At 35.9% G+C, this 16,008-nt stretch overlaps 1 protein-coding gene across 2 annotated transcripts in view; it reads left to right on the top strand.

Annotated features, from left to right (window-relative positions):
- Positions 1-260: 260 nt before the first annotated feature.
- LOC145684230 (tRNA (guanine(10)-N(2))-methyltransferase TRMT11) overlaps positions 261-16,008 on the top strand; it is a 49,106-nt gene continuing 33,358 nt past the window's right edge. Inside the window, exons 1-4 of one of the 2 annotated variants that reach the window (XM_081756321.1) lie at positions 261-528; positions 6,468-6,533; positions 10,386-10,631; positions 13,791-13,925. In XM_081756321.1, coding sequence (XP_081612447.1) covers positions 454-528; positions 6,468-6,533; positions 10,386-10,631; positions 13,791-13,925 — 522 coding nt within the window. In that variant the 5' untranslated portion in view covers positions 261-453. Of the gene's footprint in view, positions 529-5,282; positions 5,358-6,467; positions 6,534-10,385; positions 10,632-13,790; positions 13,926-16,008 lie in introns of those variants that run through there. The other variant, XM_081756322.1, reaches the window with a different exon arrangement.

The raw sequence follows: 16,008 nt of genomic DNA on the forward strand, positions 1-16,008 counted from the left end.
ACCTAAACTAAACTAAACTAACCCAAACTCACCTAAACTAGCTTAATCTAACACAAACTAATCTAATATGAACATAAATTACCGAAATTATAACATTTTTAGAAACAATTGCTGAACCCCTTCTGCTAAACAGTAGCCTTTGCTACTTACTCTTCATTACCTTTGTAAAGTACCGACATTTCTTTTTCAAGACAGTGATAAGAATATTTGAATCAAGTTATATTAGTTTTTACTAGAAGAAGAAGACAAGATTATAATGTTGGTGCGTAAAGAGAAGAAGAGGAAAAAGAAGAATGAGAATGTTGAGTCGAGGTTCAATATGTTCATTGATTTAATGCACCTTCAACATTTTTTTTTTGAATGCCTACAGTAGACCGTAATATTTTGTAAACCAAGATGTGTTAACAGCAGCAAGAAATATTTTCATTCTATGTTAATTTTTGATACAGGAATATGGGCATCAAAATGACACAGTGCAAGAAATATTTACTGTGGTTTGCTAACGAGTTGGTTGACTTTCGTTTACCGGTAAGTTGTTAATTTATGTTGTAAAGTATTTTTATTTTTAACTAGTAGATGAGGACAATAATGTATAGTACAATGTTCCAACAAACTGATTATAAGCAATATTATGTACTCGATAATATAGCCTTGCACTTGAGGAAAGAAAAGAACCTATTACAGTATAAATATAGCAGTATAGTATTTTGTTCAAAGATTATTCCGTAAACCCCTGCCAGCTTTTTTCAAAATGATAGTAATGGCGAATGAATAGTTAGATTACGTTATGTTTGTTGCGGCGGGCTTATCGAAATTGAACCGGATTTTTCCAAATTTACCGGATTGCGACAGATAATAAAACGAAATTTTAATTTAACGTCCTACAGTTATATCTTTTAGGGGTGGCGGTTTACTTTTGGCGCAAAACATTTTGCAAGATTTACAAGTAAAATTCAATACTTTGCATGAAAAGACGGTATTAGTGCCCAATCGCCGGACCACTTTGAAAACTGAAAAAGAGTACCAAAATGTACTGCATTCGGTTATATTTTTTTTCTTGGATTTATTAAGGCACGTTAGATGACGTTACTTTACGTTAGGGGCATAAAAACTACAGTACAAAAATAAAGCAACCTGTGCTAGCTGGCCACTAAAGCACGAACGCTACATAACCGAGTCAGGGCAGGAGCGCAGCAGGTGCGTCGGCGAAAGTGGGTATATGCGTAAGTTAGAGTAGTAATATTATATGGATTTTGGTGATAAAGATGAAAGGAATGTACCTCTCCGCGGAATAGTCCTTCCGCCTCCACATGCAGTGTCGCTTACAACAACAAAAAGAACAACTTTCTTCTTTTTTACTATTTCACTTACCTCACATTCACTCATTCCTCCTCACAAACTTAAATAATTTCTCCAATTGACCCGGTAAATTTGCTAAAATTGGTCCGGCACTAAACCCGAAAAGACATATTTATGAAGAACAAATTTCTGCAAGTGGTAGAATTAAATATGAGGTAACATATTTGTGTTTTATGTTTACAGGTGTAGGGTTACTACTGTAAAATCCTTACAAGTGCTTTACTACGGATAAAATAAGTGAGTGTGTATATATACAGTATTATCCACCGGCAGTGTATTTCTGCATAGTGTACAGAAGTTGTATTTTATGTTTTCAAGTAGAGCGCTACTAGTATGAAACCATGACAAGTGCTGTTAAACAGGGTGAAAAAAAATCATGATTTTTTTCAAAAAAATCATTTTTGTTGATTTTTTTGATTTAAATCGATTTTTTTGATTTAAATCAAACCTTTTTCTTCGTATGATACAAGTCGCGAACTGAAGAAAAAACATTAGGAATTAGTATTAAATGTTATTTATGTCATTTAAGTGAAAGTATTGGGTTTTAATTTTGAATTAAATCCCAATCGTTAACCTATTTCAATCCCAAACAATGTTTCTTAAGCATTAAGGAAAAAGTACAGCAATGTATATCAACATGACACTTTTCTTTTCACGAAAGTTACTGATATTTGGCAGGGGCATATTTTTAAACAATTGGAACTAGCTAGCGGCACGAAATACATATAAAGTACATAAATTTCGCCTAAAATTAACTAACTCACTCTATGACCTATGGAACCCGGAGGTTCAATGCCATGTTCACAAAAGCTCTCCTGACTTCTATCCTTAGTCAACTGAATCCAGTTTCTATTTTGTATTCTTATTTCTGCGAGATCCATCTTAATATTGCCCTCCCATGTGCGACTAGGTCTTCCTAATGGTCGTTTTCCGATTGGACTTCCAGTTAAAACTTTGAAAGCGTTCCTACTTTCTTCCATTCTCGCTACAGTCCTGCCCACCTGAACCTCCAAGATTTGATGACCCTAACAATGTTTGGTGAATGGTATAAATTATGCAGTTTCTCATCATGAAGTTTTCGCCATTTCTCATTTCCGTTCCTTTTGGTTCCGAATATTCGTTTCAGGATTTTATTCTCAAGTACTTTCAGTCTGCGTTCTTCCCTCAGCGTAAGCGACCATGTTTCACAACCATACAGCACAACAGGCATAATTATCGTTTTATATATTTTAAAGCTTCAAATTCCTCGACACAATTCGCGATGATAAGAGATTTTGAACTGAATAATAACACGAATTCCCTGCAGGAATTCCAAAATAAAAAAATCAAGATGATCAGTTCCAGAAGAAGAAACACTTGTGATTGTTAAAAATATGTTTTATGTGACGTGAAAAACAGTTCGTTGTCCGTGCATTTAAGACATCTATACATAGCAGGCACGTTTTCATACTTTTCTGTTGGCTATTTTATTTCCTCTTACAGTTTTTCCTGCGCAGGCGCGGCAAATTTTCTGCGATCACATCGCAGATCGCGGCATGTTCTGCAATGGGGTCAAGTATCCACTTTATCAAAAGTATTATTCGATATTTTAACGCATCCAAAATTTGTCGTATTACGATCCCGAGGAACTTCTATGTATTTAGTACATAAATTTCGCCCAAAATTTTAAAATCTTTTTTTTTTTTTTTCGGAGAGGGGATCGAACCCTCTAAATACGCCCCTATTATCTGGAAACAAACAAATAGACATGAACACAAAAGAGCTTTCATCTTAAATGTCCATGGTGATTTCCCCGTTGGAACAGAAATTTTAAAACCCTGTGTTACAAAGAGAAGAAAACAGGGTTCACCCGTAACCCGTTCAAACGGGATTTTCCATGATAGTTCCCACATGATACTCGTTTCATGCTGTGCTTACATACATTTGAGTCTCACTGTATTATGATTATTATCTTCCATAATCGGAATAACAGAAGAGAAACGGGATTTTACTTACTTTCACTTTAAATTAATTCATTTCGGAATTTGATTTAAATCAACGATTTTTATTAAAAAAATCAAGTGATTTAAATCTTGATTAAAATCGTGATTTAAATCAGACTGATTTAAATCAATCCACCCTGCTGTTAAAATTGGTATCATTTTTAAAACCCACTCGTTTTCACTACCTTCTCTTATTGTATACCCTCCTTCGCCGACGCGCCTGCTCGCTTTCGATGCACCCCTTGCTGATGCTGTCGTCCCCAGCTTCGCCCTGCCGACACTCCTTAGATAGCATTCGTGCTTTTTAGTGTCCACCTAGCACAGGTTGTTTTGTGTTTTTTGCACTGTAGTTTTCATGTATGCATCCGGACTTTGTATTTATATGTGGACCGTAAAAGAATTGTAATTTTTCAACAATTCCTTATCATAGCCTCCTTGGAATATTATCGATGCCACGTGAGATATTTTCATGTCGTCCAGCGCAAATCATTTAGAAAAGAATAATAAGGAAATTAATGAAAGAATTGTAATTTTTGGACAGTTATTTCGAGTAGTGCGCCAAAAGTAAACCTGCACGCTTTTAGGCTAGAGAGGATGTGAAATGAGTGATTGTGAAATTAAATTATTTGTACTGTTCCACCGCCAATCCAAGCAGGGAACACGTTTATCAAAGGCGCACGCGCTGGACACTAGACCATAGGAAGGGCATGTTATTGTTGTATTAAACCTATTGTACGCAATCGACCAGTGACGTTGTTATTATTATTATTTTGTGGATAAAGATGATTGGCACAGCATTAGAGCATCAGTTTGACGTCTGAGACTTTGAATTTGGTTGAAGTTATAATTTGACGTAACACTGCATTGATATCTATTACAACAGTTGATTGAAATTTGGGGTTAAGTTCCAAAGTTGGTCGTCCGTTTCTAGCAAAATTTTGAAAATTTACCTGGAAGAAATGAATAATTTGTTTTTTTGTGTGGTTAATAATGTATAAGAAAAGCGAAAGTTGTGTTTGTTTTCTTATATAAACGATTCTAAACATGGAACTATTTGGCAAGAGGAGGGAACTACTTGGCGCAAGGTTACTTTATGGTAGGATTATGGGAATGTAATGAGCATTTGTTATGTAAACAAGGCTGGTAAACATAATGAGGAAATCTATTAAAGTAAGTAAAAGTCATGGCTTAATAAATCTAAAAGTGAAATTGTAGAAAATGGGGTAAGCAAATAACTGTAAAGAAACGTGGAGAAAATTATGCTTTGCAATGTAACGGTAAGTAACATAACCAACATAGCGGCAAGGTTCTAGAACACGGTTCCTTTTCCCATTTTGCTGTAATAAAGACAGAAAACGTGTCCTGCGGGGCTCTAACCCGCCTTCACTCGCTAACGCTCGCTCGGCAATACTATGTGAATTAAATATTAAACTTTGGTACAGAAAGGAACCAAAAATGACACTTTTTAAAAATGTGGCTTATGAAATCGTGTTCTATTTTATTACTGCTGCACATCGATGGTAAGGACACTGATAATGTCACCCTTCCGCATCTTTATGGACAAACAATTAGCCGGAGGGGCGAGTCTTCTGGACTAGGTTAGGTTTATACCTGTTCAGAGAACAAGCACCACCACACTTCCGTGATACGGTAATCATTGTTGAATTTATGACGGAGATATCTGGGTTGTATTTTTTACAACAGAAGAATGCTTTTAACAATGGAAATAACGAAGTAATCAAAATTTCAGTTAGGTAAAGCACTATAGTTTGTAGTTGTGTATGCGCCTGTTGTGTAGTTGTGTATATGGCAGCCATTGTTGAATTTAGGACTAAGAGATCTTTCCTCGTGTTTCCAACAATAGAGGTAATGAAGTAATCAAAATCTCAGATGTGTAATGGACTAGATTGTGGCAATGTATATGCCTACATGGTAATGAAGCCATTGCTGACTTTATGATGGAGATACCATACCTCGCATTTCAACAATGGAAATAAGGAAGTAATAGAATTGCAGGTAAGTAATGCACTAGTAGATATTGTAGTGATGAGTGCCCTTGCGTAATATGACATTTATTACTGATTTTATGACAGAGAATTCGTGATTCCCGTATTCAACAATAGAATGCTTAAAACAGCAGAATTAATGAGGTAACCAAAATTTCAGATGAGTAATGCGCTATAAATTATAGTAGTAAATACGCCTGTTTGATATACTAGCCGTTGTTGATTTTTTGACGGAGATATTGTGGCTCTCGTATTCAACAATAGAATGCTAATAAGAATGGAAATAATGAAGTTATAAAATTTTCATATGGGTAATGGACTAGAAGTTGTGTATATCCCTGTGTGAGATGCCAGCCATTGCTGAACTTATGACGGTGACATCGCATTTTCAGCAATGGATGCTTATAACAATGAAAATATTCACGTAATCAAGATTTTACATGAATTATTCACTAGACCGTGGAGAGACACGCTTAATGTGCTTAGTTTGGTTTTATGACGGCTGTAAATTAAGTAGTAATTTTGTTCCGATGTGTTATTTATTTTCTAAAATAATTATGTTAGGCAACAGTTTCACCATCTAATGACCTGCCTTCGAACTGCTTGCTAGTAAATAAGAGCCTTTAGTAAAACGTGTGCAACCGAGTTATTATTAATTGAGAAACCGTTGTCCCTTTCAGTGTTATAGATCTCTTGGCTAATGGTCTGCATATTACTGCATCAAGACGATTATTTATCTGTTATGCCTCGTTTCATATGTTTAAATTACTAGGTTTTATAAAAAATAAACTTATTTACCTCCATGATCCGTAAAACCAAGTGGAATTTCTCTATGCTTCGAAAAGTAAACGGATTTTCTTTCTCTGTCATATATAAATTCTACGTAATCTTGTATTTTTAATTTCTTACATAGTTTTAGCTGGATATAACATCTTGTGGAATAAACGTAGTAAGTATTTTGATATAAAGAATGTTTGATCACAGACATGGGTGTTGATAATGTAACTAGCTAGCATATATTAACAATACTTTTTATTCTATATATTTTGATTATAGCATCCTGTTCATTATTGAAATTAATATGTACTTTTTTTTTTTTTTTTTTTTTTTTTTTTAACAGGAGTTCGAGTCGATTCTCAGTATGTTCAACATTCCTGTCAGTTGGGTAGAGGAGCCTAGTCATCTGGTAAGTTTTAGCACTTCTAGTGTAAGGGAAATAAACTATTCTAAATTAGGTTGTGTAGAGTCCAACTAAATAGTGCAGGGTACTAAGATTATAACTATGATGAAATGCTCTTATGTGTGTGTGTATTCTTAGGAAATTCCTGGATGAGGGAGCACAATCTTATAAAATCTTGTAAATAGGATATTTCTCAGGCTTTGAACCAGCAATTTGTAATGATAAAGCTTTCTGTAGAGCCAGAAAGCGTATTTCGCTAGCAAACATCGCAGGATAACCTTCTTCCACTACACAGTACACACGTAGACAAGCAAATTCAACACAACTATCTTAAATTTGCCTCTCCACAACATCAATACGCCGGGAATTCCTCTAATTTAGAACCAAATGAAGAAAATAATGTTGAAGAAAGTATGAAGCATTTATTAAACTTGGGCCGCGATGGCTCAGCGGTAGAGCGTTCACGTCTGTTCATGGGATCCCTAGTTCGATTCCAACTCGCGTGGTGGACTTTGTGGTGGACAAATACCGTGCGTGTGGGTTTTCTCAGGGTTCACCCGTTTTCCTCCCACTTTCTTCATTCCACCATTTCGTTCATTTCTTATCATCAGTGTCTGCTTTAGCCTAGCCGGCATAATCGTGGGCCGTAAAACTGAAAAATTTAATTTATTAATGTTGGTAAAGACACACACACGCATGTGGACCGTGTAATACTTATATACGTTATTCTCTATATGCAAGTATAGCGGCATAAAAAAAATATGATGTTAATTAGGTACAATAAAATGCATAGTGTGAACACAAACTTACAGTATAAGACAAATTATGTAAAAACTTTAGGACAACGTGAACTGCATGTTGTCCTGACTTTTGTCGGCCAAAGAACACGAGAAGCGAGAGGTCACATGTGGTGACGTAATTCGTGGTCTCGGGTCTCAGATCTCGACGCTGCTTAGTAGTAGATAACAGGAGATTTAACATTGGCTGGGCAAGAAAGATCGAATGATTTAAACTACTTACTGAGCAAAACAATAATTTATTGTAAAAAAATAATGTGTGTAAGAAAATCCATGTCCAGGATTTTTTGAACAAAACTGTACATTACCTAGGTTTAACATAATTAAGAAGAATAGAACTAAAGGAAGAAATATCTAGGCTGAAAGGTGTATTACCCATCACATTACGTGAATGTTGAATTCATAATAATAGACAGAGCTCACTCGGGACTAAACTGTTAGTGTACACGCCTTTGGCGTGGGAGACCAGGGAGCTCATATGCTTCGGATCCCACGTTAAGCTGTAGGCCCACTCTCATACAGTATAACCTTAATGTTCGAAAGACGCTAAACTGAAAATCAATTCAAATCATAATATTAGACCTAACTGATATAATTGTATTTTTTTTAGTGTCTCCATTTATAGCAGTGTTTTATTGTCGTGAACGACACATTTAGTGAAGAAATGTAATGTATTATTTCGTTTTTATGATATGTAAAATATGTTTGAAAAACCACATTTTTGATTTTACGACAGTCTACAGAGAAGAGCTCCAACAAATGGTCCACATCAGAATGATTAGAAAACGCTGGTCTGTAGTGACGCAAGTCTCAGTGTGACTCCAGATTCGAACGTCTACAGTATCTGAAAGTGAATCACAATATTAGTTTTCAAGGTTTTAAATCTGACTAGACATCAACAGTTGCATTCGCCCATTATGGTTAAGAATACTATACTGAAGTTTTAGATTTTATTATGAATGTTATAGAAACGCTCAAAATATTAACATGAATAAATAGCATTCACCTCAAACGGTATTTCTTTTGTATTACTGCAGTATGTCGTTCGTAAGTCAATCATTTGCAACTGCTCATTATTGACAGGTAAATATCTGCTCCACTTTGACTAAAATGTAATGGAAGCCTACCGCTTGATTGTTGATGTCAATATATTGAGCATTTCAATAATATGATACTGCACATAATACAGTCAGTTTCTACGAGGGCAATTCAAAAATTATCTACACTTCTCATTCTACAGTTTATTTACATGAAGCTAGGGTTATACTATACACATCATTTTTCTACGTAATCTCTCTCCTTATCAATGCACTTGGCCCAACGGTCAACAAGCTTACATATTCTTTCCAAATAAAAGGTTTTCGGTTGGTCGTGAAGCCACTGTTGCACCACATTTTGCACAACTAAATCTGAGGCAAATCAGCGACCACACAAAGCATCCTGGAGTGGCCGAAACAAGTGAAAGTCAGATGAAGCTAGGTCTGGACTGTAGGGAGGGTGTTCCAATAACTCAAATTTCAGCTTGTTGATGGTTTCAATAGTGTGATTAGCCGTGTGTGGCCGTGAATTGTCATGCAACAACAAAACTTTTTTCGACAACAAACCTCGGCCTTTATTGCGAATTGCCGGCTTCAGGTTCTTTTCCAACATTTCACTATAAATCGCACTGTTGACCGTCTTTCCCTTTTCCATGAACTCTACCATTATGAGCCCCTGTGAGTTTCAGAACACTATTAACATAACCTTTCCTGCGGATGGCTCAGTCTTGAATTTTTTTTTTTTTTTCGTTAGAGATCCAGGGTGTTTCCACTGCATACTCTGGCTCATAGTGATGGACCCATGTTTCATCGCCGGTGACTATTCTCCTTAAAAATGCATCACCTTCGTTGTTGAAGCGTGTGAGTAAGCGTTGACAGACCCTAACACGAGTGAGCTTGTGTTCTGCAGTAAGCTTTCTTGGTACCCACCGTGCACAGACTTTATGAAAACCGAGCTCGTCGTGGATGATTTGATGGGCAGAGCCATGACTGATGTTCAAAGCAGCTACCACCTCATCAATAGTGATTTGCCTATTCGCCAGAACCTTGCTGAATGTTGTCATCTGTAGTGGAGGTTGATGGCCATCCTGCTCCCTCTTCGTGCATTACACTTGTTCGACCACTTTTAAACTTCTCGAGCCACAAAAGCACAGTTTTACTTGATAGTGCAGTTCTCCCATATTGCGATGATAGTCTGCGATGAATGTCTGACCCTTTGACACCCTCCGACGAGAGGAATCGGATCACTGCTCGTTGTTCCTCTTTGGTGCAAACTTCTAATGGAGCAGCCATGATATATCTGCAACAGAAGGAAGAAAAATGAAGGAATTAAGATCACACTTTCACAGGATTACCACAACAGTATAACAACAAAATATGCGAGGACAGGAGACAAAGTGCGCAATGCAAGAAAAGTTATGGCAAAAGTGTAGATAATTTTTGACTCGCCCTCGTATTAGAATCTGTCAGTTTTAAGTGGCGACCATTTAGAAGTAAGCTGTTATATATAAGACTATATTGTATATTTAGGCCTATTTCCTTTAAATGCATCATAATAAACTTATTTTGTTGCTATAAACAGAGTTGTAATGCATTTCGTATTGCTCTTTTAGGTTATTTCAGTTAATCCGGACTTCCGTTTATCCGGTCAAGTTATCCCCCCAATTAATTCAGATTAACGAAGTTTTATTTACTGTACTTTTTCTTTCGTTCACCTCCGGTACTTGGGGTCCCTGGTTCGATCCCAGCTCGCGCCGTGTGGATAAACACCGTACTCGTGGGTTTTCTCGGTGTTCTCCCGTTTACTTTAGCCTAACCGGCATAACCGTGGGACGTAAAACTTAAAGATTTCATTTCATTTTTTGTACTTTGTATTTATCCCTCGTAAAATTCTGTGAGTAATTAATCTAAGATATTAGGCATATTGAGAACCAATAGCTAAAACTTCGATTTTCGGTTGAAGTTGTAGTTTCTTGTAATTTTTACAGAATTGTAATATGATATTTTGACATTGTGCTTTTCAGCCCTTTTACATATTGGAACTTCCATCGGAGGAGATTGTAAAGAAAATAGCTTCCCGCTCAGTTGCTTTGCGTTCTTGTTACGAGCTTTGGGCCCGAGGAAAGACTGTCAACGAATTACACCAAAACTTAAAGGCATATCCTATAGAACACATGAAGCCTTATTTTGGGTCGAAAACTTCCTTTCGAGTACAAGTGGAAACATTTTGTAAATCTCTTAGCACTGCTGAGAAGGTTGAGAAGATAGAGGTATGTACAAAGTAGTAACCTAAGTACTTTGGATTTCTAGTGTTTCATTCAACCGTAATGTATAAGAAAGTTGCATAAAGGTGTGAAGTGAGAAGGGAATATTAAGATGAGCTGGTAGCGAAAGTGATACCTTGTTCAAAGCTATGCTATTCAGTATGCTTGCGAATAATTGTGAGTGGATCAATTTCTTTTAGGTAATGGAAGTCTCCTACTGTACAAATTATTATTATTTAAGTACCGTACTCTGCCTTTTGGAAGGTCCTGGGAATACTAAGGGGTCTTGTTTTCTTCTTCTTATATATATATATATATATATATATCGGGTGTTCTAAAAATGGCGCCCATGGACTACAGAGCACCTTTCTACAGGCCAAAATAAAGCGAAGATATTATATGATGAAATGCTCTCCAGGGCCTCCTTTAGCCGCTATGGGGAATCAAAATTTCACAATGTGGCAACAGCGCAGATTAACTTGGAGCCATCAGCATTACGAATACAACAAGCCGTTGAATCGATTGCTACATTAGCAAGTGGTGCTAGTGTCAATCAGTATGGACTTTAGCTGCCATCTGGAAAGAATCGATATAGCTATTTTGATAGATTAGTAGATTTAATCTATGGTTCTTCATTTGGAACGTTGCCACATAGTGCAATTTGTCTTCAGACGAGGACTCGAAAGGTATGCAAATATATATATATTTGCCTTATTTTGACTTGTAGAATAATGCTCTGTGGTTCGTGGGCGCCATATTTAGAACACAAGATATATATATAATGTATATATAGGGTGTTTGGCAACAACAACAAAAGAACTCTGGGGAATGAATAGTCACACAAAAACATGAGAAATAGCTTATAGACTAACATGGGTGCACAGATGCATCATTTCGGAGCTACAGGGCGTCTGAAACTTTGGGGCATCAGAACTTCAGAATCAGAAGTCCAAATGAAACGAAACTGCCAGACAAGGAAGGCCTATCTATGTAGATATTTTTGAGATGTAAATAGTGGGAAGGAGATACTTGGTGGGATATTCGTCTTCACGAATGCCAGAAACAACATTTTTTTTTTTTTTTTTTAACGAAATGTGGAAAATCACGAATTGGAGATAGTTGTGCCATTGATTGTGGACAAATTGGGAATGATAATGGTACGCTGGGAGGGAATGTATCGTTGTGGAACAAGAACAACACATTGGGACTAAATGCAGACAACACCCATAGGCATGATAATGGTGTGTCGTAAAACCATCTGTTTCCCGGCATTATGACAAAATATAGGAACATTGACGCTAGTGGACGGTGCCAGCGCATGTGACTGCCCATCAACTATCCTACACATAGATTGGTACAAGCAAGAAGCTTGCAAATCATTCAGGAAGTTATGGGCAGGTGAGTAGGTTAGACCATTACATTTCCTCAATGTTTTTTAAGTAACAGTCTATTCGTAGGATAGCTAATCGCCAACCACATTTGTTTACATCTGGCACTGTTAGTATTGTCATATTAGTTAAGGTTTCGATGAATATATTCCATCTCCACTGTGAACTGGTAGCGACGGAAAATCAGCCAGTTCCGGTTTTAACGATAATCTTTACAGAGTAAAGACGGTAAACTGTTTTCTGGAATCAATTAAGCGTCCGAGCATGTTTCTTATTCACTTTAACCTCTCTACTGAAATTTACTGCCACTTTCGGTTTGAATATTAGTTGAGAAAATATCACGACATACATTCCAAACTCCTTAAGGTGGTGCACACGTGACACTACCAGTTGTTAGTTAGTTTCTTAAAAATTTGAATTAGAAATCTGTTGTCAATATGTGTAGTAATAACCACCACGTTGGAACAAAACCCTAAGTGTTCAAAATAGCGTTATGCAAGTTATTCAGCTATTTGCTCAATTTTTTTTCTGTTTTATTTAATTTTAGTTGTACAGTCTGTAATAAACTTATTTGTGCATTATTTTTAGTGTGCCCAGCTCAGACAGTTTAATCCTTTTTATTTTAAAAGGCTATTACCTTTAAACAAAAAGTGTAACTATTCGTTGTACGTTCTCGCAACGGATGTATATCAGCAACGAGGCAAGCGAAGCAGCTGACGACCTTGGTAATCAACAGTAGTTAATCACGGCTCTACCTGCGCTTACATCACTTTGTTAGGTGGGACTCACGTGAGCACAAAGCGGAAACTGCGAGACGTAGCTGGCATTGGGCGCCGAGACACTTTATACGATAGGAAGCATCTTGCAATCGCTGCGATATTGAAATGTAAAGTTTAACATATCCGTTTATAATGCAAAAAGCTGAATACATCTACATTATTTGTTGTCAGAATATTACCTATCATTTATAAAGATATGTAAGTATTGTAATCTGTATCAAATATAAGCTTTATTTATGCGTATCATTGGCGTTATTCTAACCCGAACATTGCCGTTTCATGTTCGTTCGCTTTGTTGTGCATGGTGGAGAATATATATTAATGCTAGCAAATTGTTGTTGTAAGTTGTTTTTCAGTCAAACGATGCCGAAGTTTTGTCCTAATTGTAAGTTTAAGGTTGTTATTTGAATTTTCGCGTATGTTTAGTTAGCGGTGAAAGAAGCTATTGGTTTTGTGATAACTTATTTCGTCGTTAACGCTCGGGTGAAAAGTTATGACTATCTGATGTATCTAATGTAATGTAATGACTATCTAATGTAATGTTTACACTATTTGGATTACCATCCTATGGAGTAAACATCACAAGTCAATGACAAAAGTTCGTTCCGTTTGGTAAAATTTATTTTGGGAATATCAGTGGTATGGCTAGAATGTACAGAAAATTACGTTCTTTTCAATTTACTGAAATCGGTACTCAAATTGTTCTTCTATTCTGAAGTTATTCACGAAACTAATTTCATCAAACGGAAAGAACTTTTGTCGATGACTGTACATGGTCTGAAAAAAAAAAATATAAATTTACCAATCTCCTAAGTTCAAAGCGATTTCAATTCATGCCCAAATAAAATCTTATTTTTTTAGTGTGTATGAAACCTTCTTTAATTATTTAGTAAATTTCCAGTCTAAACACTGCAAGAAATGAAATGATAAAGCTTTCGATGCAGTTAAATTGTTTCTGTTTTTCACGGATTCGTTTTGCTTTCTTTCTTTGTTTGCAGAGTTTTAGTTACTTACCGATTGAAGGTCCCGTAAAGTTGAAAGATCCTGATGTCAGCTTACATTACATCGAATTCTATGGCCTTGATCCCAATCATATTCCTGAAAAGCCTTACGACTTGTTTTTCGGACGATGGGTAAGTTATTTCATACATGTTTTATTTTTTCGCACAAGTTGTTTCATCATGTAATTATGTGTACTAACTGAAATACCCACTTTTCGCACGAGAAGAGTAGTTTTGTGGAAAACATTTGAATCGAAATTAAATGATAAAATGCCAGTTCTATTTAGTACTAACAGTTTTCAAAAGTTTATTTTAAACTATTCTGTTTCCATGTTTTTCTTCTTTTATGGATACAAAATGGGGAATGAAAACATTATAGTGTTTGCTCTTAAAAAGCAGAATTTTGAGAAACACTTGGACATGTGTCAATTTATTTTTAATAAGGAATATATAGAGGGTGGTGCGGAACCGACTGACACATTTCATAGTGGAATATTGTACAGGATGGAGTAAATTGCGGCTGGGGGATGGAAAGTGGATAGGATGCCATTTCATAATAACACTGCAACAGTAACAGTGGACCTTGAGCGTAATGTCAGGTAACAGTATACTATCTGAACAATCACGGCACTTTAATAAATGACTTGATTTCGTAATAAATACGAACACAGAAAATACATTGTTCAAGGCTCCAACGATGTCCATGGTAACTGTTACGGTATTTCTATAAAATGTTGTCCTATTATCACCCACCGGTAACCCACTCCAAGGTATCGTGCCTGCGCATATTCAACTTTGAAATGTATCTGTCATCGCCACCCGATAAATATATATATATATATATATATATAGTAGATTCTGAACTACCCGGTCTTCGTACTATCCGGCCCAGTTTCGAAAAAGAAACTGTAATAAAATGAGGAATAATTTCTTTAATGATCTACTCAACTTGTAAAGCTTCATTATTATTATTATTTAAAAAAAAAATAATGTTTTGACTGTTTTAGAAATACCTTTACACATTTATGTAATCATTTTCAGTGAACAGTAAATCAATTTTAAATCATTTAATTAATAGTCATGCCTACGTTTTACACTAATGATTTCATTATTTCAAAATCGTATGTATGTATAGTGTACATAATTTTATGTTTCTTGCAATTAAATTTGATATTACAAAATTTATATTAAAATGTGTACAGTGTGCAGTACATAACAAATCTTTACTGGCCTGTACTAAAGACTCAGAAAATATGAGTAAGAGTGGGTTTACACCGATATCGTGTATATATTGCTTTTATTTTTATTTAATATGTTGAGCAGAAATGGTATTTTATTTGGCAATAGCTACGAGCTGAAAAAAAAAAGAAAAAGAAATATAAAAATTTCATGAATAATCTCGATTTAAAATGTTCCATGTTATTACCGCTAGAGGCAGATGTTTTATGTATTTATCGCAACTCGGTTTTATGGTAACGGTTCCCGTTACCAAGGTTTTGTTTATAAATAAATACAATAGAAGTCGTCGCCATGTAAGTTAGAAGTGTATAGAATTGCTGAGAAGCAATTTTTAATTATTAAATCTAAGTAAAATCAACCGAACTTGGTGTGACGTTACAGGTTTTGGTATGAAAGGTATGTTCCTAATGATACGGAAGAGGCAAGAAGTGAGTAATTATAGAACTTCGTCCTATCCAGCTTTTTTGTCATCCGGCCTGCCCTTCCGCTACATTAGACCGCATACTTGGTAGTATACTATATATACAGGGTGGACAATTTATATGGAACATCCGTAATAACGGAGAAACCAGAAGAGGGAGAAAAGCGAAACTTTCTACGAAGCAGCTATAAGAAGGGGGACATCGTTTTACGTATAAAACACCACCACTCAGTGAACAGTGTTGCTATTCCAGTATAAAGCTATATTTGTTCAAATGGCACCACGTCAGATTATTACACATTTCAAATCACCATGTTAAACGAAAACTTAAAATACCACATTTAGTATTTAGTGTTGCAAAGTAAGGATTTTATAGTATCACAAACATTCAAAATTTGGAAGCTCTTATCACACATACAGCACAACGGAGATGGACAAGACAATGCACATCGGAAGTACTATAGCGGTGGATACTATGGTCGTGGTATAACTTGTTTTGAATGAATAGCAACGAAGTTATAAGGGCTTAAAAATTTGAATTTTTTTGAAAGGTTT

This window comes from Thermobia domestica, chromosome 4 (genome assembly GCF_964235325.1).
Source record: "Thermobia domestica chromosome 4, izTheDome1.hap1.1, whole genome shotgun sequence".
NCBI lineage: Eukaryota > Metazoa > Arthropoda > Insecta > Zygentoma > Lepismatidae > Thermobia > Thermobia domestica.